The sequence below is a fragment of the Brassica napus genome, chromosome A9 (assembly GCF_020379485.1).
Source record: "Brassica napus cultivar Da-Ae chromosome A9, Da-Ae, whole genome shotgun sequence".
In the NCBI taxonomy this organism is placed as follows: domain Eukaryota; kingdom Viridiplantae; phylum Streptophyta; class Magnoliopsida; order Brassicales; family Brassicaceae; genus Brassica; species Brassica napus.
In genome coordinates, this window is record NC_063442.1 from 19,762,888 (window position 1) to 19,788,322 (window position 25,435).

At 40.9% G+C, this 25,435-nt stretch overlaps 3 protein-coding genes and 1 non-coding gene across 4 annotated transcripts; 1 reads left to right on the plus strand and 3 right to left on the minus strand.

Moving 5' to 3' along the window:
* Positions 1 to 5,129: 5,129 nt before the first annotated feature.
* Positions 5,130 to 6,809, minus strand: LOC125578122. The gene is made up of 2 exons (XM_048740418.1): positions 6,623 to 6,809; positions 5,130 to 6,541 (listed from the first exon to the last, which is right to left on the minus strand). Exons 1-2 carry the CDS (start codon positions 6,807 to 6,809, stop codon positions 5,130 to 5,132), a joined length of 1,599 nt encoding a protein of 532 aa, XP_048596375.1.
* A 4,747-nt stretch (positions 6,810 to 11,556) lies between these two features.
* LOC125578123 (uncharacterized mitochondrial protein AtMg00810-like) lies at positions 11,557 to 12,351 on the minus strand. Its single transcript, XM_048740419.1, has one exon. It carries the CDS (start codon positions 12,349 to 12,351, stop codon positions 11,557 to 11,559), a length of 795 nt encoding a protein of 264 aa, XP_048596376.1.
* A 2,777-nt stretch (positions 12,352 to 15,128) lies between these two features.
* LOC125578729 lies at positions 15,129 to 15,235 on the minus strand. The gene has a single exon (XR_007316812.1). It is a non-coding gene; the product is annotated as a small nucleolar RNA R71 (small nucleolar RNA).
* Positions 15,236 to 15,623: 388 nt separating this feature from the next.
* LOC125578124 lies at positions 15,624 to 22,809 on the plus strand. Its single transcript, XM_048740420.1, has 6 exons — positions 15,624 to 15,677; positions 15,876 to 15,991; positions 17,166 to 17,281; positions 21,191 to 22,200; positions 22,291 to 22,672; positions 22,799 to 22,809. Exons 1-6 carry the CDS (start codon positions 15,624 to 15,626, stop codon positions 22,807 to 22,809), a joined length of 1,689 nt encoding a protein of 562 aa, XP_048596377.1.
* Positions 22,810 to 25,435: the final 2,626 nt, after the last annotated feature.

Sequence of the window (25,435 nt, forward strand, 5' to 3'; positions counted from 1 at the left end):
TTCTTTAGGAACATCAAGTCTTGATGGAACATTTTCAGCGGGTATATCATGTCGTATTTGTGAACACATTTGGTAACTGGTTTGCAAATGTACAATTTTCTGAACTTTCAGCTCTCTTTGATTCGTAGGGGAGCCAAAGTGTAACAACAACTGTATACACCATATAATCTCTTTAGGAATTTCTCTAATTCCTCCCCCTAACACTGGGAACTCATCCTTATGGCAATCATCAAACTGTGCCATAAACATATCACAAGTTACCGGTTCAAGATACCTTATATACGACTTGCTCTAACTCTTCCAGAGTTTTATACATTCCCGAGAACATCTTTAACTCTCCAGGGACTACTAAATATCAAGATGCAACTCAAGTCATTTTTCTCCTGCCAGACATTTCAATATATTGCATCTATTTTAAATTTTCTCCAGTGACCTCGGAACAAGCCGTTTTTCATACCTCAAGGTCATCTTTCATTTCATTCTCTGGAGAACTATACTTTGGACTTTTTGTCCAAAAATCTCTTGTTTTTCTAACGAGCTTTATATCGAATTGATGGCCAATCAATTCACTCTACCCTCATACATAGAGGTAGATTTATAATCCTTATTTATATAGCGCTTTTTCATTTTATTGTCGACAATCTATTTTCTCTTTGGTTCCATCTTTTTATCCGTACTGATATGGTTAATCGAGATCTCTTTATCATCATCGATGATTTAGCCAGGTACCTGACTGTAATATTAACCATATCAACGGTCTCATCATGAGATTCATCCTCTATTTATATTTTTGCTCCTTTTCGAGGACTCTTTGAACCAAAGTGGTCTATCATGTCTCTAGCGTGCCATAGACTCATATATCGTTCGTTTAGGACACTATTTTCTTATTGGAGAATTTTCAGCTGGAATATGAGATTTAATTATTTCATCAAAACGTCTGGCAGGCATTTTGGAAATGGATTATCCTACTTTTCATTGTAATCCATTTCATATATCTCATTTCATCAGCTTATCATATGCTTCTAGCAAACTTGCGAGCATATTTCTAATTATCCTTATCCTTATCCCTCTGGATTGTATATGTCTTTATTACATGCACAACTGCATGTTTACACCCGATCATGGGGATCATCTTACTTGAATTTATTTTATCAAGTTCTTTTTCATGTGCGAACATAATTTCTCAATGTTCCACTCACTATGATTCTTTAATTCTCTCCCTCGAGATGATGACATTCCATGTCTAAAATCTTGCACTGAATCTCACTCTAGAACCAATAACATATTCAGTTTTCCCATTTGGGATGAATAATGTTTCAAATCCTTTAGAGTGAGATCTTAATTTGGGGTCTGCTTAAAGAAATCACATATTGTGAACTTGTTTGATGATTCATCACCATGATGGTTTCCTTTATTTTCTTGACATGCTATATGTGAAAAACTTCTGCTTTTTCAACATTTCACAATAATGTCAGTAAACTCCAGGTTTACCATTCATTTATAATTTTGCCATCTTTTTCTTATGCATATCTTTTCATCATAAGCTCCTCTAGAGCAATAGTAATTTTTATATTACTAGATACTATACTTATTTATTTTGAGAAAAAAGAAAATATTTGTTACCTTTATTAGTCATGTACGATGATCCAATATCTGCCAAGTATTTCTATCTCCATCCTGAATCTCAAAATCTTCTTCAGGAAGATAATCATTATATCACTGATACTCTCTGGTTCACCCAGAAAGTCTATCACATCAACATGAGTATTCAAGCTATGAAAGATGGTTCGGGCTCATAAGAGAAAAAGTTTAATATACTTCCTTTCTCTTTTTCTTTTTAATTCTCGATATAGATCGGCTAAATATTTGGCATACGACAACTACATACCCAATTTTCTTTCTAGCCGTATCTATAGCAAACCTTTTATGTTTGCCTTTTATCACCCGACCAATTTTATTTTCGTGGAAGTTCTAATTATTTCGCATGGACGGAATATTCTTCCTCGTCCACTTCCACGACCACGATAGGGGGTTTCAACCGCATCTACACCCTTGTACTTTTCTAATAGGACCGACTTGATGGTTTAGTATCATGATTTCATTTTCCTTTTTTTTTCAGTATTCAAGGAGGATTTTCATCAACTCCAACTATTTATTGAATCCTTTCTTTCAAAGATTTAATTATTCAAAGATCTTCTAGATCTTTTCTCATGATACACCTCATCTTATAAACCATCATTGAAGTGGTGTAAATTATCGTGGATTTATTCTTTTCTCATCCGATATCGTTTCAACTTATCGATGATTTCTCAAAGCTCATTTTCTCTCAGGCGCATCTTTGCATCCACTGCCCAAGTCTTATAATTATTTCTCGTAATACCAAGGGCATCTATTTTGAGCTTTGTCAAAACTCACATGATAACATTATTCATAGAATAATATTATAATAAAGATGAGAATTTAAATGCAGAAATTAAAAGCATAAAATAAATGCATAAATTAAATTGCAAAAATTTAAATAGCATAAATAAAATCGGGAGGCTCAGCCTACCACATGATCCGAGGAGTCAAAGACTGCCATATTGATCTTTTTTTTTCAAAGTCCGAGGAGACATGGTCTACCATTTTGACTTTTGCTTATTTCAAGGTCCGAGGAGACTTGGTCTACCATTTTTTACCTTTTCTTTTTATTCACAGAGGCAAAGCCTTCCACGTAACCTTATTTTTTTTTCAATTCACGGAGGTAAAGCCTACCACGTGACCCTTTTTTTTTCAATTCACGGAGGCGAAGCCTACCACGTGATCCTTTTTTTTCAATTCACGGAGGCAAATCCTACCATGTGATCATCTGATCGTGAAGGCATAGCCTCGGCTGGTTTAAAAACTTTCAAAATAATAAATCTCAGTTGGTCAGTGCTTCATGCTGATAACGTATTGTAAATAATTATGTTATTATATGTGGTGGTGTGTTTGTGTTGTATGAGTGAGAGAGAGTGAAAAACTAATGTCTTTCTTTTTATTTCAGATTGTCTATAACAAAGTGTCATCACTCCTATTTATAGTTGATACAAGTCGGTGATTTTATAAACATTAAAGATAAGGCAAAACGATTAGAATGACATCTGGATGATGACTAATACATAATCTCCAAGAATGAGACAAGTGTCCAGGATGGATAATTATCTTGTTTTGATCTTTATCTTCTAACAAAATCTATATTATAATAGGAGAGTTTTTACTCTCTCCTAAACATGTCCACATAGGAAAATTGTGGGATCCATTCAGCTTTTGGGAAGGCGAAGAACTTGTATGGGCAGGCTTCAGGAACGAGAAAATGCTTTGAAATGATAAGGGACAGCGGTACTGAGATCCCGCAAGAGATGATCGACGTCTTCAAAGAGCAGGAAAAATTCCATGAGGCTGAGGCTACCAAGCTTCACGTAGGTCCGCTGTCTGATAGCAACCTCACTCTTTCTCCCCTGGTCCTTCCTTCTCGCTTTGTCGAGGACAGGTTTAGAGCGTCGTTTGATCCTTACGGGTCAAACGTTAATTTGATCAGGCCAGAGACGACTTCTCAGCTCATCACTTCGCGCGAAGTCGTCGAGGATCCGTCCGAAGAACCCTTAGTTGATGTCACATCAGCCCCGACTGAACATGTCGAGGTTTTAGAGAAGGATGCTCCCGAGGAATGTCCAGAGAAAGAGAACCTGGATCAGATCCCTGAAAAGGATGTTCCCGAGACAGACGATACCCTGGTTCAGGAAAAGGGGACTGAGAACGCGGGCACTGAAGATCCTGTCCTTGTCTCAGATTCTTCCTCTGGAGGACAAGACGGCGAGGAGGAGGAAGGTGATAGAGCTGAAGAAACGTCGCCGCCGCCGCCTAACGAGGTAGAGACGGTCGAGGAAGTTGAGGAGGAAAACTTTCCTACCCAGGTGGAGGACCCGGTTGCTCCAGTCGACCCTCCAGCTTCTCGGAGTGAAGGTGACCAAGACTCTGCAACTTGATTTTCTTCTTATGTTGTATTCTTTTTAAACTTTTCCCTTTGCGCATGTGGTCTTTGACAGACCTTGTTGTTGTATGGTTAAACACACTTTTCTTTTGTCGGCTAGTCGCTATTTTAAGCAGACTTAAATAGATTTGTGTTTTATTGCGTTCTTTATCCGTACTTGCAATTTTTCTTTAACATCTGCAAATATATAACGAAACAACCCGCTAAGGGGCTTTGTCCAGTTCTCGTTGTATTTCAATCGAGGTTATGTCTAAGTACATCATTCAAATTCAAAAACAAGGAACTGAGTCTAAGAGTGGAAGGTTCTTCCGTCCGTTTCCTCAATGACTATCGAGTAATTGGGTAGCTAATCTGTTACCCGTTAGTCGAGAAAAGGCGAAGATTCACTCTGTTTGGTCGATCAATGCTCTTTTAGCATAGGTGACTCGCGGCCGTTGGGTCCTTAAGCCAAGTGTCTGATCAGGACATTGCTAGACAATGGAACGTGAGTGTCTGCATACCTCCTGCTGGAGGTACGAGAGCTGTTCGAAGCAAAGAACATGTTACAGCTGGACCTGTTAAGGCTGCCTACGTACCTCGGTTGAGGATCAAGCCATTCATAGTTCGTGTTTCCCGAGTAAAAGTGGCCGTCAGTAGCGCATTTACTCGGTCGAGTAGAAGTGACCACGGGGGTGCATCTACTCGGGTTTTTTTTTTTTTTTTTTTTTTTTTTTTTTTTTTTTTTTTGGGATAATACGCCTACGAGTAGAAACGTCGTAGATGCATTGAGTTCCATGCTCGAGGAACTTCTTTGCCGCGCGATGTTTGAAGTCGGTAAACGCTAGGTTTGACGACTTTGATGATTTTGTAAGGTCCCTCCCACCTGGCGCCGAGTTTACCGGCGTTCAGCTCCTTAGTGTTCTCAAACACTTTGCGCATGACAAGGTCACCGAGTTCCAAAGGTCGGGCGCGGATCTTTTTGTTGTAGTGACTCTCTATCTGATGTTGATAGTTTTGGATGCGCAGCAGAGCTTGCTCTCGTCGTTCTTCTATCTCATCGAGGGCGTCGAGTAGCATCTCCTTGTTGAGTTCAACATACTGAGGCATCTTAGAACGTCGGAGGCTTGAAACATTAACTTCAGCGGGAGCCATGGCCTCTACGCCGTAGGCGAGGGACAAAATGTGTCGATTTAGTCGATCCTCTTGTTGTTGTGCGATGGCTCCATAGGACTCCGTCGAGTTCGTTGGCCCAATGACCCTTTTTCAGGTCCAAACGTTTCTTAATGCCGTCGATGATGAGTTTGTCGGAGGATTCTGCTTGGCCATTACCTTGCGGGTAGCGAGGAGTGGAAGGGCTTAGTCGGATGTTCCATTTGCTGCAGAACTCCTTGAAGTTGCCCGACATGAACTGTGATCCATTATCAGTAACGATTTCATAAGGTAAACCGTGGCGGCAGATAATGTTCTTCCAGACAAAGCCGCGGACTTCTCTGTCTGTGACTTGGGCGTAGGCTTCGGCTTCGATCCATTTGATGAAGTAGTCGGTGAGGTCGAGAATGAAGCGTCTTTGGCGGGAGCAGGGAAGGGGTCCTATGATATCCATTGCCCATCGCATAAACGGGTATGGAGCGGTCGTTGTTCGTAACATTTCAGTCGGACAATGGATGCTAGGTGCGTGCCGTTGGCACTTGTCACAGCATCTCGCGTAAGACTCGCAATCTGCGTTCATCGTCGGCCAAAAGAAGCCTAAGCTTCTTACTTTGATCGCTAGTGCACGTCCGCCCGAATGATTTCCGCCGGCGCCTTCGTGCGTCTCTGCCATAACCCTTGCTGTCTTGTCGCCATGAATGCATTTGAGGAGTACTTTACTCGCGGTCCATCGATGTAGTTCGTCGTCGAGAATGACATAATGGGCACTGCGTGTTTTTAGTCGGCGGGATGCCCATTTCTCCTTTGGGAGTTCTCCCTTTGAGAGGTAGTCGATGAACTCGGTTCTCCAGTCAGGACCAAATCCGTCGTCGTCTAGAGTAGCGGGTTCGGTGACCGGGGCTATAACGAGGGTTTGGTCGGTTAAGATATCGATGCTCGGTTTCTCGATGCGGTGTATCGGGATGGTTCGTTTCACCTGATCCCGAAGCTTGCTGCCGAGGGCCGCGAGGGCGTCGGCGCATACGTTTTTACCTCTGGGAACTTTGACGAGTTCGAAGAATTTGAACTCTGCTGCTAAGCTTTGCTCTATCTTGAGGTAGGCGTCCATCCGATCGTTACGGGCATCGTAGTCGCCGCTGAACTGACTGGCGACTAACTGAGAGTCGCAATAGGCGCTTAGGCGTTTAGCCTTTACGACTTTTGCTAAGCGGAGTCCAGCGATTAAAGACTCGTACTCCGCTTCGTTGTTTGATGCAGGGAAGCCGAAGCTGAAAGATTGCCTGATTAGCTCTCCGGTCGGGGACTGTAGTTGGACTCCGGCACCTGCTCCCTTGTTAGTCGAGGATCCGTCGACGTGCAGTGTCCAGTTTGGGCTCGGGAGTGCGAGGTCTTGCTCCAATTCTGGGCCCAATTCAACTAGGAAGTCCGCAAGGACTTGAGACTTTGCCGCTGTGCGGTTCTTTTAGGTGATATCAAGCTCGCCGAGTTCGATGGCCCACTTCGTGAGTCTGCCGGACCTGTTAGTGTTTTGGAGTATCGTTCGGAGAGGCTGATCAGTCAGTACTTCCACTGAATGTGACTGGAAGTATGGTCGAAGCTTTCTTGCTGCTTCGACGACTGCTAAAGCCATCTTCTCTAGAGTTGGGTATCGCGTTTCTGGTCCGGTCATGCGCCTGCTCGTGTAGAAGATTGGCTTTTGTTCGCTGCAATCCTCTTTTATCAATACGCTGCTGACTGCAGCTTGTGACACTGCGACCTAGAGAGATAGAACATCACCGACATCCGACTTGGCGAGTACTGGAGGTGTTGTCAGGTATTGTTTGAGTTGAGTAAATGCCTCCTCACATTTCTCATCCCAAATAAACCTCTTGTTCCCAGGAAAGCGAGATTCTTGAGTTACCTATTGACGACGCTGATCCGAGTCGGACCGCACGGATTGGTGCGTACCTTTCTGAGGAAATGCAGCAGGCAGTTCTTGATTTCCTCATCAAGAACGTGTCCACATTCGCTTGGTCTATGGCATACATGAAAGGCTTTGACCCGGCTATAACGACTCATGAACTAAACGTCGACCCAACATTCAAACCTATCCGCCAGAAGCGACGCAAACTTGGCCCCGACAGGTCGAATGCCGTAAACGAAGAGGTTGACAGGCTACTCGGCGCAGGCTCGATTGCTGAGGTTCGCTACCCCGAGTGGTTGGCAAATCCAGTAGTCGTCAAAAAGAAGAATGGAAAGTGGCGCGTCTGCGTCGACTTCACCGATTTGAATAAAGCCTGTCCAAAGGATAGTTATCCTCTTCCTAACATCGACCGTTTAGTCGAGTCTACAGCTGGAAACGAGATGCTAACCTTCATGGACGCCTTCTCTGGATACAATCAAATAATGATGCACCCGGATGATCGCGAGAAGACGGCCTTCATCACAGATAGGGGAACCTACTGCTACAAGGTCATGCCGTTTGGATTAAAGAACGCCGGAGCAACCTACCAACGGCTTGTGAACAAGATGTTTGCAGATAAGCTGGGCATCACCATAGAAGTATACATCGACGACATGCTGGTTAAGTCGCTCCATGCCAGTGATCACCTCCGTCATCTGCAAGAATGCTTCGAAACTCTCAACAAATACGGCATGAAACTGAACCCAGCAAAGTGCACGTTCGGAGTTTCTTCAGGCGAGTTCCTCGGCTACATAGTCACACAACGAGGAATTGAGGCCAACCCAAAGCAGATCCCGCGGGGTCTTTGAAGTGCTTCCTCGGCTTCCTTCTGGATTACTGCGTCGAAGGTGGCTGTGCGTCGCGATCGCTTGAGCACTTTCAAAGAACTTCTCAGGGTAGGCGATCGTGTTCGGGTGACGAACTGCATAAAAGAATAAAAACAGTCAGGAATGTCGAGTAAAGATCAGACAAACTTAGAAATTTCTACCAAGTTCTTTATTCCACAAAACGCGGAAGTCGTCCCCAGGAGGTTCCTCGAAAGCATGCTCGTCGGACTTGACATAGAAATACGCATGTTGCCAGTCCTGCGTCTTGTTTGGATGACCAGTCAGAACGTTGTAGTTCGCGCGCATTTTCACCGAGAAAATCCCATTCGGTTCCGCCTTCGTGAAGGTCAGCTCTTCAAACACTCTCACGCTCATCAAGATGTCCATCTCCGCCGCCATGACCATTAACATAACGGCTATGCGCAACGACCCATTCAGCAGCTGAGAAATAGCAATATCCCTACGGAACGCATACGACGTAATCAACCGAGGGATCGGGAACCAGAGCTTAGTCTGATCCTTGAAATAGGATTTGTATACGCACTGATACCCGACTGGAGGAGACCAAGGACGTTGCTCAGTAGAAGGGATGAGGTAGACACCACTCCACGGTGGGCGCCAATTGTTTGTACAGGATTCAGTCGATTAGAATGATAAACTCAGAAATGGGGTGACTAAGACGTTTTTATTAGAATCAAGCAAAAGGGGTTACAAGAGTGACCAGGAAGTAAGGAAACAAGCTCAAAGGTTAAAGCAACAAGATCAAAGAGATGGTCGAGAAACCCTAGATCTAGCCGCTTACTGTGTAAGTTGTCCAGAAGTCCTCTCTTGTTGTCTCCTCATCCTCCTTTTATAGGTCGCTTGTCCATGATGCCCTAATAGCGTCGTCCTTTGCGCCCTGACGTGCAAGACCGAGTATGCGGGCCTCAACACTATTCTCTCTAAGCCGAGTATATCTAATTGGCTCAGTTATTCGGCTAAAAGTACTCTGGGGTCGAACCGACGTCTTTAGCCGCTAAGCCGACTAAACTAGCTAAACTCGCCGGGCTAAGGCCTGTTATTCGATGGGCCTTGTGGAGGGATGTAATCCATCTCCTACAACGGTTGAAAACCATTTCTCTTTATAAGCTTTCCAATATGAGTTAGATGCAAAGAAAACCATTTCTCTTTTGAGTGAAGCATTTTTTTTCTTTACACGCTTTATAAGCTTTTTTTTCTTTATAAGATTATTTTTTTAACCATTTCTCTTACCATTTCACAAGTGATGAGTTACCATTTCTCTTACCATTTCCGAGTGAAGCACAAGTGATGAGTTACCATTTCACCTAAAATATTTTGTTTCAAATCAAGATTTTAACTAATCGTTTTTTTTTTCGTTTATGATTTGTATTTGTATTTTTAATATGTTTTTATATCATTTTTATTTAAATTTTTATGTATGATTTTCTTCCCTGTTATGAAATCCAATCATTTGATTTCTAAAAAAAAAAAAAATTTTAAGAACCTCAAAGAGATTCTTTCATTGGACCATGAAAAAATTAATTACACTAACAAGGGTTCTAAAATTTTCAAATCACAAAATTAACTACTATTTTAATCGTTAGAACCCTTAATGGGCTCCAACCTAGGGCTGGACAAATAAACCGAACCCAAAAATCTGAACTGAACCCGATCCGATAAAAATGAATTCGAACCGATCCGAACCCGACATAAATACCGAATGGATCTTGTTTTATGGTATCTCGGGTTATGGGTATTATCCAAACCGAATCCGAAATTAAATGGATATACGATAGAACCCGAAACATTCAAAATGCCAAAAAAGAACTTGTACCAAACATGATCTCAATTTCTGATATGTAGCCAAAATACACTAAGATATTATTAAACATCTACAATAACTATCTACTACATGAAGGTTGATGGTTGAAAGTGGCGGTTGAGGCTTGAAATTTTTAGATTTTGGTTTTATTTTCATTGAATAATTTTTTTCATTTCATGAAAACTTTATTTTTCGTTTTATGATTTTATTTATTGGTTTTCTTTCTATCAATAACAATGTATACCTTTCGTTTGACTTTGAATAATCATGTTTGATGTTTTTTTCTTATTTCTGAATCAATTTTACTTATGTTTTGGTTACAAAATAGGTACAAATCAAGTACTTTAAATCCGAAGAACCGATTTTACTTATGTTTTGGTTACAAAATAGGTATAAATCAAGTACTTTAAAACCGAAGAACCGGTTGGAACCCAAAACCCGAAAGTACACCGGGTTGTACCGGTTCTTTGAAGATTTACTAATCCCGATCCGAACCCGATAAAATCCGAACCGGTCCCGAACCGAATTTTTATATAATCCGAATGGGGCTGATTTTGATAAACCCGAAAAACCGAGACCCGATTGGACAAAACCGAAACCTGATTGGAACCCCGAATGCCCATGCCTACTCCTACCAATGGAGTTGCTCTTGAGTCTCTCCGTCTCCCTCTCTTATTAGCAAAATCTTAAACGTATAAAATAAAACCGACAATGGAATCCTGTATAAATTGGTGACGTTTGAGTCTGGATTTCTTCCATCGATCCATAGATCACTCCTTCCAAAATGTCAGGCTCCGTTGCAAATTCCGCTCAACTTGCTGCCCCTTTGACGATCTCCGCCTTGGTGAATCCTCCAGGTAATTGTTGACGATCTCCACCACACTACCTTTATATTCCTTTGTATTATGTCATAGAATCATTTATCTGGCAATCGTTTGTCCTTTATAAATTTGGCTCTGGTCAATAGGAATTTGCTGAACGCTACCATCATCCCTAAGATCTTGCAAGTGCTCTTTTTCTGGTAGGATTGGTTTGATCCTATTGTTGATCCAGTTTCAGGGCGTAATCTTATTCCAAGAATGGTTTACGGGTGTGGACTCTTCCATCATGCCTAACTTTTCATTAATATTAATAACAAGTACAAGTGCATTTTTCATATAGGAAGAGCACGGAAAGACAAAACTACGGGGAATCTACTGTGGTGTTTTCACTGTAAACTAAGATCCTCTCTTCGATTCTGTGATCTAACCAGTTGCCATATATCGCAGTTAAACATTGATCTGGCTATTACCACTGCTAAATTATATAGTGCAACTGTTGTTTCTGCTGGACTACTTGCTGAGAGGTTTCAGAACTTTCTTTAGTTGCAACACCCATGTGCGGGGACAAAAGTGATGGAGTTTGATCAACTGACACTCTCGAGCTTTGGATAGGCAACAAATCTGCAAACGCCACCATGCTTGAATGTCAGAAGTGGAGCAAGCCATCGTTCCCGCCAACTTATCTCCCTACATCACATGCTATATTATTTTCCTTTGGTTTTGTTTTTTCATGTTTGGCTTTTTAAACTTTTTTTTTGCTTGAACTGGGAGCAGTGTTATATCGATTAATAAAGGGAAGCTCTATGAATTTAGATCTTTGCAAACAATTGTCTGGCACCGCAGAATTCCAGAAACAATAGTATTCATTAAAAATTGTCGCCTCTATTTTACATAAGCCAGTGACTTTGTTAGACAAAGTATTTCCCTTGAATCTATGTTCTATTGATCATGTCAATATATACAGAGATTGGTTACAATATTTGAGAGATCTCCCTATATTTACTTTAACGTACTGATACAGAATATATAGCATATTCTAGGTATCTAATATTCCCCCGCAGCCACGCCAAGACTTGAGCGAAAGTTGTTGAAGAGTGTTGTGGGAAGGCCTTTTGTAAAAATATCGGCATATTGGAGCTCAGATGGAACGTGTAGCACACGTACTTGACCCATTGGACCTTCTCTCTGACGAAATGGATATCTATCTCGATGTGCTTGGTACGTTGATGTTGCACCAGAATAGACGACAAGTATACCGCACTAATGTTGTCGCAGTATACGATTGTGGCTTGAGGAATGTGAAAGTCCATTTCGAGAAGAAGGTTACAAAGCCAACAAGCATCTGCCACCGCGTTTGCTACACCCTTGTAATCTGCTTCAGCGCTTGATCGTGACACCGTTGGCTGACGTTTTGCAGACCAGGAGATGAGGTTGTCACCAAGATAGATACAAAAGCCTGATGTTGATCTTCTTGTTGATGGACAGCCTGCCCAATCGGCGTCCGAGTACACCGTCATTGACATCTTCTGGTGTTTCAAAAGCTGAAGACCAAGTTGTTTTGTTCCTTGAAGGTACCGTAGCACTCGCTTCAGAGCAACAAGATGAGGTTCGCGCGAGTCATGCATGAAAAGGCATATCTGCTGAACTGCGTAGGAGATGTCAGGGCGTGTGAATGTGAGATATTGGAGAGCTCCTGCCATGCTCCTATACTCGGTTGGATTGTCGACAGCTTTGCCTTCTTTATCACTTAGCTTAGCCTTCAAGCCAACAAGAGTAGCACATGGCTTGCATTCTTTCATTCCAGCTCGCTCAATTATCTCCTCTGATCATGTCAATATACACAGAGATTGGTTACAATATTTGAGGGATCTCCCTATATTTACTCTAACGTACTGATACAGAATATATAGCATATTCTAGGTATCTAATAGGCTTCAGGAAGTAAAATTTACTACCGAGTACCAGAGTATTTAGGGCCACTCATTAATCGGCCTCCGATAACAAATCAGCCTCCGATAACATACTTAAAAACCTACGTGTAAGTTTAATCCATAGTTCAAAGTCTCGAACTGGCCCATTACGATAGCCGGTTAAATGTTCCGGAGGAAAAATTAAATGCAATGAGATAGGCTAAAACTCACCAAATTTTAAGACCACCATCACTTTTTTTTAATTATCACAACCACCATCACCTTATACATTAAACAAGTAACATGATAATTAAAAAGATCACCACCGGCTTAAACTACTTTTTTTTTTTTTGATAATCAACTACTTTCTTTATAAAGCATGATTAAAAACTATGTCAAACAAAAAATTAGTCGACCTATTGTAATTGATGATATACATTTGTTTGAGCATAACTTCCAATAACTCATATGGTAAGATTCTTATAATTGTGAAAAAAGATTCTACTAATTGTTGGCATTTAAATAAGTTCAATCATTCCAAAAACATATCTCCAGAGATATATTAGCAATATAACAACTTTAATCATTATCAAAACAAGTTTAACAACAACATTACTAATAGGGTTTACTATTTCATAGATTGAGTAACTACATACATAACCCAGTTTTTACTTAATCATTATATTATGTCATAAACTATACCAAATTCTATTTTTGGTCATTGATATATGGTGTTTTATACATCTTGTATATATGCTTTTAAATTGGTTTTCAAGTCTTTATCGTGTCTTTCTAGTCCTTTTCGAGTCATTACAGGTCTGGAGTTGCATTGGATGGGAGATGGACTAGCTGGAACAAAAGAGGCAGCAAACAATGCAATTTGGTGGTTTTCACGCAGAACAGTCTTGATGACTGTTCTGGATAGCGGAGCAACCCGAGTGACTGTTCCGAGGGAGTGTTCCAGCGGCAGAGATTTTTAAGGAAACAACAACCTATTTCGGGATTTGCCCTAATTATCCATATTTTCTCTCCCAGCCGCCTGTGGCTTTGATATATCATATTTTCTGTTTCTCTTTATCAGACTACGCTAGTTTACAGAGAGGAACCAGACCCAAAAACTCCATTGTTGGATTTGCTTATTGTAAAGGGAGAAGGATCTCTACACTCTTGAGAAGAATCCTGAACCCTATCTCTTTTATTTTATTGATTCAACATGTTTTCTTCATCTGTTATCTCTGTGTTTTCTTGCTCCATGGCTGAGTAGTCAGCTTGCTTAGTCTAGGGTGTTAGGGTGTTAGATCTGTGAGCTTGACATAAATAAGTTATAAATCGATTGTCTTCATTCACTGTTGTTCTTAAGGCTTGCATCAAGTTAACCACTTAGTGCCTGATTCTAGGTTTAATCTATTCATCAAAAGTGTTATAGGTTGCTAGACATAACTTGAATGAGCATTGCATCCCTAATCAGCGAAAGTAGATATTAGGGTGTTTTGTGAACATATCGGACTTGATCTCTATTGCTTGCTGTCGCATCTTGATCCAAACGAGAGTTTAGGTATCAAGATCGATCAGCATAGGGGGCAGTTCCACGACAGTGGGCTGTTCTACTTGAGTGATCCGAGTTCTAGACTGGTCTTTAATCGAACTTGAATAATTGTTTGGCTCACACTTGTTTAACACCCGATCAAACCACCCTAGGCTAGCATTTTAGTTATCTGAATACTTTAATTAATCTTGTTACTTGCTTGTTACGAAACCTTAATCTTAAAACCCCCATATTGTTTTAGCTAAGTATTGATCCCATAAAGATAAAGTGTAACCGTTGGTCTCTGTGGATTCGATCCTAAAGTGCTACATCGACATACCATTCGATTGTGGTAGTGTGCACATTAGGTTATTTGGTGTGCGTATACACGTAATATCAAATTGGCGCCGTTGCCGGGGACCATCTTTTTACCTTTATTTTTCGGTTATTTATTTAGTCTAAGACCTCTAACTTGCCTTATCCTTTTTGTTGCAGCTAATGTTCCAGGTGCATGACCAGTAGACATACTCGGAGAAACGCACAAGGAGAGTTAGTTACATTTACCAACCAGGAGCTAGCAAGGTTAGAAAGAACAAATCGTCAACAGCCAAGGCAAACTGACACCACTATGGGTGATCACGCCAATCAGGATGATCTCGCTGCGGCTATGGCACTCATGCAGCAGCAGATGCAACAAATGCAGCAGACCATCCAAGCTCAGCAGGATGCTGCTGAACAGGCTGCTCTCGCGCAGCAGGAACAACAGGCGCAGACTGTTCCAATCGGGCAGAGAAACCTTCCGCGTAACATCCCTACTACGCGCTCTGCCATTGTTCCTCCACTCTGCACCAGGCAGGACTTCGAGATCAAGCCTGCTTTGATCGGTCTAGTACAGAGAAAGGTGTTCTCTGGTCTCTCTACAGAAATTCCAATGGAGCATATTGAGAGCTTCGAAAAAGTCTGCAGTTTCACTCGCGTGAATGGTGTTCCACCAGACTACATCACGTGCATGTTATTCCCATTCTCTCTTGATGGAAAAGCTGCACGGTGGTTGAACTCTCTCCCTACCGGCTCTCTCACTTCATGGGAACAGGTCCGATCAGCGTTCCTCAGCCATTTCTACTCTAAGGCGAGAACAGCTGCATTGAGGAACAAGATCACCTCCTTCAGACAGCTCACTGATGAGCTTTTCTGCGACGCATGGGAGCGCTTCAATGACTATCGCAGAGAATGTCCTCACCATGGATTTGATGATGATTATATCCTGGACATTTTCTATGATGGAGTGGACTGGAAATACCAAGGTGCTCTAAACTCTGCGAGCAATGGAGACTTCATGACTCAAACCACTGCTGGAGCGTTTAAGCTGATTGAGAACATGGCTGCTAGCTCAGCTAATAAGAAAGAGGAGAGTGATTGCTCCAAGAAAGGAAACAGTTCTGACGCCCAGAAAATAGATGAGCTGACTGCCAAGGTTGATCAGCTACTGAAAAACAACCAAGGGCACGTTTTCAGCATGGAACAACCTACGGCCGGGCATATTCAGAACCAGAACCAGCGACAACCGCAGAGCAATCCGCATGCTGTTCCAGCTACCGGGAACAGTCAACCAGATGAGCTGAAGGGTCTGGGTATGATGATGCAACAGCTGTTGCAGGGTCAGCAGGTTCAGGCCAAGGCGTTGAATCAGGTAACCACGGAAATAGACACCAGGATGGGCAACATGTTCACTGAGCTGAATAACAAGTATGACAATCTTGCGATCCATATAAGAAAGATCGATGTTCAGCTTGCTCAAACAGCTGAGAGTGTCAAGAGGCAACAAGAGACGCTCCCTGGAAGAACTGATAAAAATCCTAGGACTGAGCACTGTAATGCAATAGAGCAGCCGTTTGCTGAGACTATTCTAGTCGCAGAAGAGAACACAGAGCAGTCTGCTAGCTCTGAAGTGACTGCTCCTAGCGAACCTGCTGAAACTCCACCATCCGAGTCTATGTTCCTAAGGTTCCCTATCCAATTCCACCTAGACATCTGATGGATCCCATTAGTGAAGAGCAGCTGATAGGTTTTAACAAGATGGTGAGAAGGCTTCCTAAAGAACTTGCATTCGAAGATGCTCTGCAGATTCGTCCATTGCTCCAGTTCTTTAAACACTGTAGAGAGACTCAAGAGGAGATCAAGGTCCTCTATATCAAAGCACTGTCTACACCAGCATTGAAGGTATTGCCTAAGGTTGATGATCCTGGAAAGTTTGTTTTCCCATGCTCCATCGCAGGAACAACCTTCAAGGATGCTCTTTGTGACTCTGGTTCTTGTGTGAATCTCGTCTCAAAGGCTATTGTAGACGATTTGGGTATTGCTGATGTTGAGCGTTCTCAGCTGACCCTGACCTTTGCAAACTCTTCCAGAGCAGTCCCATATGGAACCATCCGCAGCCTTCATGTTCAAGTAGGGGAATGCATTGTTCCTGCTGAGTTTCAAGTTGTTGAGATGAACAAGGATCATGAGATGCCTTTGATATTTGGAAGGACATTCATGGCTACTGTTGGAGCAACCATCGATATGCCCAACAAGAGAGTCTGCTTCTCCAACATCAACAAGAAAGTTTTCTACAAGGCTGTACCCACCAGATCTTCCTCATCACACGCCTCTCGCATCTCAGTGTTTGATGTAGAAAAGCTGAAGGTTGTTCCAGAGAAGGAGCATGGTGATAAGGGTGAGAGCAGGCTGTTCTCTGATGAAGATCCTAGCACTGATCCTACTAAATTCAGAGGGAATTCAAGGGTGAAACAGAAAGTCCAGAAGAAAAGGATCAAGGGAGATCCTACAATGACTTTGATACCTCTCAAGTGTGATGAGAACTCCATTGAGTATGAGGTAAAGTGCAAGGGTACCTCTAAACCTTTCTCTAAAGTCAGAGCTATTCTCACACATGAGCTGAAGGAGAAAGGGAAAGCTGCTGTGAAAGGGTTGTTGAGCAGAGTTCTGGAGCTGAACATGTCTGATTGTGGAGCTTGTTTTGGAACAAGCCCTCCTGCTCAACCCGACTGATCCCAGTCACCAAGTCAAGCTAGAGACTTAAACCAAGCGCTTGGTGGGAGGCAACCCACTGGTAAGTGTCATTAACATTAGGATTTTCTTTTTCACTTATTTTTGTTTTTAGTTTGTTGAGTCTCAGGTCACAAATCAGAAAATCCGAGACCCTTGACTGGAGCAAGCAGCTGGCTGCTCTTATTCCAGAGCATCCTTTACCAGAGCAACCGCGTCTTGCTCTGTCAGGCTGCTCCGCGCCAGGTAAGTATCTCGAACAAAAAAAAAATGTTTATTCTTGATTTCACCTTCTCTCTGATTTATTTTCACACCAGGGACGTTGTGAAGTAAGTCTGGGGGAGGGTTTTCGTCGTTTACTAACTCGTTTCTTTCTTTTGTTTTTTTTTCTTTTGGGTCAATTTGAGTCCGTTTTTATTGAGTCAGTCAAAACTTTGTGGGAATTAGGACCTTATTCTGTGTTGATCACTGACCACCTCGTGCTTTAGTTATCTTATTCAGTGACCTTAGCAGTGGCGAAAGACACACATGTGGACCTGGAACACCCTGACATATCTCACTTGATTCTCCAGAAGTTCTCAGCCGATCAGGTTACACTGGGTAGACTTAACTCCACCTTACTTGAACCTAATCTTGACTGAAATTCTTCTTGTTATGGGCATTAGATCAGGGAAACGAGAACACACTCAGGACTTCTTATCCTTTTTATCCATCTTGCTGATCCTGAGTGGCTAGCTCATCTTTAGCTAGTTCCCACCCTGCACCTTAGCCTTTATTCCACCTTCATGCATTTGTTTTTCAGTGTCATATGTGCAGATATGTGCAAAAAGGTCGGAGAGGAAAGGATCAACGCAGCCTGCTACTCGTTACTGCTGCAGAAATTCAGTCAGAAAGGAGAACAAGCAGATTAAGGGAGCAACCGCTCCATAACCAATGAACTGCGCAAGAGCAGGGGTGGAGAACCAGAATGGTCGCGAAATCAGAACCACCAGTGGCACTCAGAACGATCATGTATTACCTCCTTCTTCGTCACATCACCATATCAGTCTTCAAAAAAAAAAAAAAAAAAAAAAAAAAAAAAAAACGAGATTAATGTGATGGAGAAGGGGAAGAAAGAAAAGAAACATGGAGCCACTGGAAAGGTCGAGCAAGAAGTTGGTACCAAGTATTGAAGAGTGTGTAGAGGAAAGTAGAAAGCAGAACAATCAGTTGCCTGTTCCGTCATCAGAACAGTCGCACCAGATAGAGCAAAAACGAGTAGAGGCTGTGGACATCAATGGATCTATCCTCTCTTGCCATTTTGTGTGATATCCTGCATCCTCTTCAATGAAATGGTAGCCCCTAAACACTCTTAACTCCACCATTAAATAGCCTGTTCCACACCTAGACCGTCTACCCTGAATGATGCCTGTGATGAGAAGCTCACGCTACTCTTAAATGAATGTAGGGAGTTCTGTCTCGATAGTGTTGCTTTTTCAGGTTTGAGATGAAGAGTATGGAGCCGATTTTTGAACAGCAGTCAGTGGGGTTCCGGTAAGGGTGTGTTGTCCTAGTTTTACTGCTTGTATGGTTCAGAGATTCGTGGTTAAAGTATGGTTGCTGAGAATAGGAGAGTTCCCACACTTTCAAACCTTTCTCCCTGTTCTTGATACTTGACATTGTTTGAGGACAAACAAGGATCTAAGTCTGGGGGAATTGATATATGGTGTTTTATACATCTTGTATATATGTTTTTAAATTGGTTTTCAAGTCTTTATCGTGTCTTTCTAGTCCTTTTCGAGTCATTACAGGTCTGGAGTTGCATTGGATGGGAGATGGACTAGCTGGAACAAAAGAGGCAGCAAACAATGCAATTTGGTGGTTTTCACGCAGAACAGTCTTGATGACTGTTCTGGATAGCGGAGCAACCCGAGTGACTGTTCCGAGGGAGTGTTCCAGCGGCAGAGATTTTTAAGGAAACAACAACCTATTTCGGGATTTGCCCTAATTATCCATATTTTCTCTCCCAGCCGCCTGTGGCTTTGATATATCATATTTTCTATTTCTCTTTATCAGACTACGCTAGTTTACAGAGAGGAACCAGACCCAAAAACTCCATTGTTGGATTTGCTTATTGTAAAGGGAGAAGGATCTCTACACTCTTGAGAAGAATCCTGAACCCTATCTCTTTTATTTTATTGATTCACATGTTTTCTTCATCTGTTATCTCTGTGTTTTCTTGCTCCATGGCTGAGTAGTCAGCTTGCTTAGTCTAGGGTGTTAGGGTGTTAGATCTGTGAGCTTGACATAAATAAGTTATAAATCGATTGTCTTCATTCACTGTTGTTCTTAAGGCTTGCATCAAGTTAACCACTTAGTGCCTGATTCTAGGTTTAATCTATTCATCAAAAGTGTTATAGGTTGCTAGACATAACTTGAATGAGCATTGCATCCCTAATCAGCGAAAGTAGATATTAGGGTGTTTTGTGAACATATCGGACTTGATCTCTATTGCTTGCTGTCGCATCTTGATCCAAACGAGAGTTTAGGTATCAAGATCGATCAGCATAGGGGGCAGTTCCACGACAGTGGGCTGTTCTACTTGAGTGATCCGAGTTCTAGACTGGTCTTTAATCGAACTTGAATAATTGTTTGGCTCACACTTGTTTAACACCCGATCAAACCACCCTAGGCTAGCATTTTAGTTATCTGAATACTTTAATTAATCTTGTTACTTGCTTGTTACGAAACCTTAATCTTAAAACCCCCATATTGTTTTAGCTAAGTATTGATCCCATAAAGATAAAGTGTAACCGTTGGTCTCTGTGGATTCGATCCTAAAGTGCTACATCGACATACCATTCGATTGTGGTAGTGTGCACATTAGGTTATTTGGTGTGCGTATACACGTAATATCAGTCAACCTATTTCAGAATATTTTTTTTGTACACTACAACTTATTTTTAACAAAGTCCAATAAAAACTCTAAAAATAAATAATTTTATAACTATATAATTTTACAAATTTCTAGAGTTAATAATTTATTTAATAACAGTTTATTTTTGGTTAAATTTTTTTATTAATTTATTGTTCGTATAATTTGTAAATTTTTTTAAAACCTAATTTTATATATTTTTCCTTAAATATTTTTATTTATATACTAACAATTACCTAAGTAAACACTAACCACTCCTATGAACCTCAGCTTTTGAACGTGAAATCGCTAATAACGCTAATGGTCGATCAAATCATTACCAAGATAAGATATGAAAATATCAACACATATAAATTCGCCAGTTATTCTTATATCAACCTAATCAAGTTCTATGTCTTCCAATGTTCCATTCATCACTATTATAGAAAACACGGACAAAAGTTTTTAAAAAAAAGACAAAATCGCTTAACACAAAACTACACAACGCATGAACAACATACCCAGCTTGCGCGGAGGCTATGCCCTTAGTGTATTGAAGGGAAGTGGTTATGCTAAAAATCAGGAATCTATATGATAGATATGCATGTCAACAGTTTCAACTTTTATAATCTTAATTATATGTATCGTTAATGAAATGTCTTGTTGGCCCATTTTAAATTTGAAGTGACAACATTTTATTAGTAGATAAAAATATGAGAAAAAAATGGTAAATTGGTCAAATTGCAAGTTTGATATTAGGGAGTTGGGTGACCTCAAGTTTAAATTAGCAAATTGGGCAAATCGCCTTTTCCAGACTTGTGAAATGTCGACAGAGGGCGCGCGTGGTTCTTGATATTACGACCGTGCCACCTCTTGATTTTTTATTTAAAAAATCAGAAAAAGACCTAATAAAAGAATAAAAAAGAATTAGAAAAACAAAAACATCCCATCAAAATATACCGGAACCACCTCTAAACAGCTGCAATTGAGAACCAAACATAGGAAGAATCCCACATAAGAACCACCCTCGACTGTACCCAGATCGCCATGGTATCCCCCTCCAGCGTAACGCCCTCGAGGAGGGTGACTCGTAGTCAATCCGCCAGTGATAGAGAAGGAAATCCCAAGAAATTTTCCCGAGTAGGCAAAACTGCGCCTCGTTAGGTATCTCCTTTCGCTAAGCTTCGCGGTGAAATTCTTTGGGAAATTTTTTTAAAAATAAAGCGTTTGGTAAATGTCTGGATTTGGTCATTGTATTTCAGTAATTAGCACGGAGTCCGAACTAGAGGAACCTGCATCCACCGACCAAGAAGAAGCTGCATCCACTAAACAAGACGAAGCTGCATCCACCGAGCCGGAATTTATTGTCACCACGCCGACTTTCCCGGAAAGACTGTTCGCACGTAATTGCTATCCTGGCAAACCCCGACTGAACATCTATTCAAAGGCGAGTATCATTGGATCGTTAGTGAAGTTACTAAGAGGCTCCCCTGAAATGAATTGTCTGCTAGGAAGTCAGTTTGGAGCTCTGTTCCACTTACCTGTATCGCGCTGCTCAAACTCTGCGAAGCTTGTACATTCTCTCCTCAGCCGTCAGCTGGTTACGATGCGCCTATATGAGCTCTGGTTCTTGTTTGCAGACAAGCCAATACGCTTTTCTCTGCGTGAGTTTGGAGACATCACGGGGCTGAAATGCAAGCCTGAAAGGGAAAAAGTTGGAAACGGGTCAGAATCTAGCGATGCCACACCTGGACGTATGTGGAAAGAGTTGTTTGAAACTGAAGATGAAGACGTGACTGTACCAGATGTTCTTCGTATGCTTGAACAGCCTAGTCTTCCTGAGTGGAAGCGGTTGCCACTAGCTCTCATTGCGCTTGTAGATGGGCTCCTGGTTTGTGGTCACAAACTTCTTCGTTTGACGCCTGCTTACGTCGAGATGCTGGAAGACACCAGATCATTTCTTCAATATCCATGGGGGAGAGAGGCATTCGTCAGCACTCTGTCTAGATTGACACCACCTCAACCTTCTGATCCTTCTAAAAAGGATAAATCCCTTTCGGTCATGCGCCTTTGTTTGAAACAGCAGTCAACAGCGTGTTATGGGTTCCCTCTGGCGCTGCAACTTTTTGCTTTTAAAGCTATCCCCTCATTGCTTGAGAAAATTCCCGAACCTAATAAAACCACTTCTTTCTTGCAAGAACCAGAAGGATGCGACTCAACAAATGCACTTCTGAATTTTGAAGACATACTTTTGGTAGAAACCCAAACTGAGGTACAATGCTGTTGTCTATCTTATTTGCAAAACAGAAGTTAAGACGCTCAAACTTTGTGTACTTATGAATGTTTGTGTTCTTTGTTTGAGGTTATTGTTACGTATTCAATCCCAGATGAAGGTGGGGATCCAAAGTGGAAGAAAGAAGTAATCGATCCCCGAATAGATAACTTAGTTCGTCGAATGCGGGAAGGGCACAAGTTCAAAGCAACTGACTTTAGAGGAGGTGATTCATCGCTTCCACCTCTGAAGCCAGCTGAAAAGGCTGAAGGTGTCGGTGTCAAAAAGAAGTGTCAAAAGCCGTCGAGGCGGTTTGGGAAAGCCTGTGATGAACCTGGAAGTTCGACTCAGTCGCCTCAGCGTCCTATTCGACCTCGTCGTGGGATATGTAAACAGGCTGAACCAGGAAACTTATCAGATAAGGAGCAAGAGCTGAAAGAGTGGATACGAGTTGAACTGAAAACCCAGTTGGGTAAATTGCGGAACGAGATTTTTGACTGGTCGCAACCACCCGCATCTACAAACTTCCGCAACCGCAACCGCAACCGCTGCGTTTGAACCAGTCAGACCCTTAATTTGAAAACATGCTTTTCAATAGGTGTGGGATGAACCCGGATATCCAAAAAAAAAAATAGGTATTCAGATTCAAATCCTTCGAATCCGTAGATTTAGTATTCAGATTCGGATCCGTAGTTTTAGAATACCCGTATTTCAAATATTCAGATAAATATTTTACTATCCATGTGTATTTGGATCCAAATCCATATATATGATTAAAAATATTTTTTTAAAGAAATTAAAATATTAAAATGATGCATAAATTAAATATTTATACAACATCTATAAATATATATAATAATATAAAATTAAAATATAATATAATAAAAATAATTTTATGTAAAATCTTAATATATTAAAAATAAAAGATGTTGAGACTTGTTTTCTAACAAGTTTTCATTTGCCTCCAAAGGAGCCCATAACTCCAAAACGTCAAGCTAAAGAATATAAAAAGTGATGAATGAGAAGAAAACCATTAGTAATTTTTATTTTTATTTTAATATCATTTTTACTAATTTTCGTATTTTTATTTCAATTTATCGAGGAATACAAGCCTTGAATCAGCATTGAATTTACCCGATTTTCCTTGTTAAATCTTTCCAGTTTATTTATTTCCTTTGCCAATCTCAGACTGTATAACCCTGCGGACAATGTTATTCAAGTTTGGGGTAGATAGTTAATGACATTGTGTTTTTTTAGTGTCTAAGGGCATCAGCATTGCTAGATATGCAATTGCATATCTTAGTATTACTTTAATAATATAATTAGGTTAAGAGATTTTGGTAAGATACATGAGTAAAAGTAAAGATTATTGGTAAAAGTTTTGGTAGGTTCTTAGCAAAATATTAAATTTTGTTTTTTTTTGTAAATTGTTTGGTAGGATTTTATAATAAAACAAATAACATTAAACATATGAACATTAAAAAGTTGAAAAAAAAATTACAAAGTAGAAAAAAAAAATTACAAAGTTGAAAAAAAAATTACGAAGTTGATGGACTGGTCTACCCCATATATGTTCGATCAAATCATGTTTCAATTGTTGATGGACTGGTCTACCCCGAACTCTTGCTCGATGATCAAGTGAACTAAAAATCTCTGTAGGCATCTTAACGCAAAATGAAACATCCTGATCTTGAAACTTCTCATCTTGATCGTCTGTACGTCGTTCATCTTCGACAATCATATTATGGAGTATGATACATGCTCTCATAATATTAGCTATCTTCGATTTTTTCCATAAACTAGATGGATTTTTAATAACGGAAAATCTAGCTTGTTGGACTCCAAAGGCACGCTCAACGTCTTTTCGGACTGATTCTTGGGCTGTAGCAAATAGTGAATGTTTTGGACCCTGTGGTAGTCGGATAGATCGAATAAATGTCGCCCATTCTGGATAAATACCATCAGTGAGATAGTAGGCCAAATTGTACTCCCTTCCGTTAACATGGAAGTTGACTTCCGGAGCTACTCCGTTAATAATGTCATCAAAAACAGGTGATCGATCAAGAATATTTAGATCGTTCATAGTACCTGGAGCTCCAAAAAATGCATGTCATATCCAGAGGTCATAAGAAGCTACGGCCTCGAGGACAATCGTTGGTTTATCGGTTCCTCGTGAATACATACCATGCCAGCGGTGGGGCAATTCTTCCACTCCCAGTGCATACAGTCGATGCTTCCAATCATCCCGGGAAATCCACGTTGTTCTCCCTTATGTAGTAGTCTTTCAAGATCCTCCGGTGTTGGACGTCCTAGGTATTCATCGCCAAACAAGTCGATAATTGCGGCAGTAAATTGGTGCAAGCAATTCCTAGCTGTTGTTTCACCAAGTCAAACATATTCGTCTACCGTATCGCCCCCACCACCATATGCTAATTGACGAATTGCTACCGTGCATTTTTGGATCGGTGATAGACTTGACCTTCCAAGTGCATCTTCTGTAGGAGCAAAATAGTGAACTTCCGTAGAGAGACGGTGGACAATACGCATGAACAACGGCTTACTCATTCGAAACCGTCACCGGAATATATTGGGCGGATATGTTGGAGTTTCCGAAAAATAATCATTCCAGAGCTTTCGATGGCCTTTTTCCCGGTCTCTCTCGATAAATATACGTTCTTTCCGCTCTTTCGGTTCCAGAATACTATCAGGGATTTCTAATAAATCTTCAAAGACAGATTCAAATTCATCATCATTGTCATCATTTTTGTGGTAATGGTAATGAGATGAAGATGCCATTTTTAGGGGAAAAAAATTCTAGTATTGAAATGAGTAGATGAAATTGCTTTAGAGAATTGAAATGAGTATATGTATAATGATCGAACCATTCTCATATTTATAGAGAAGCATATGTCTTCCCGTGTTGTGTTTCTTTTCAAATTATACACGGGGTGGATTCACGGGTATGAGTGATGTTTTGGATTTTAATGATGTTTTGGATTATAATTCACGGGTAAGGGGTTTTATAAAGGTCACGGGTATGGGGTTTTATAAAGTTCACGGGATTTGTAGAGGAAAGAAACAAAATAGCATTGATTCAATAGTACTATAACACGAGTTACAAAATAGCATTGATAAAATAGCATTTTTGCTCTTACAAAGAATTACAAAGCTGATAACACGTAGAGGAAAGTTGATAATGATAATACGACATTACAGAACATAGCCAAGTCTCGCA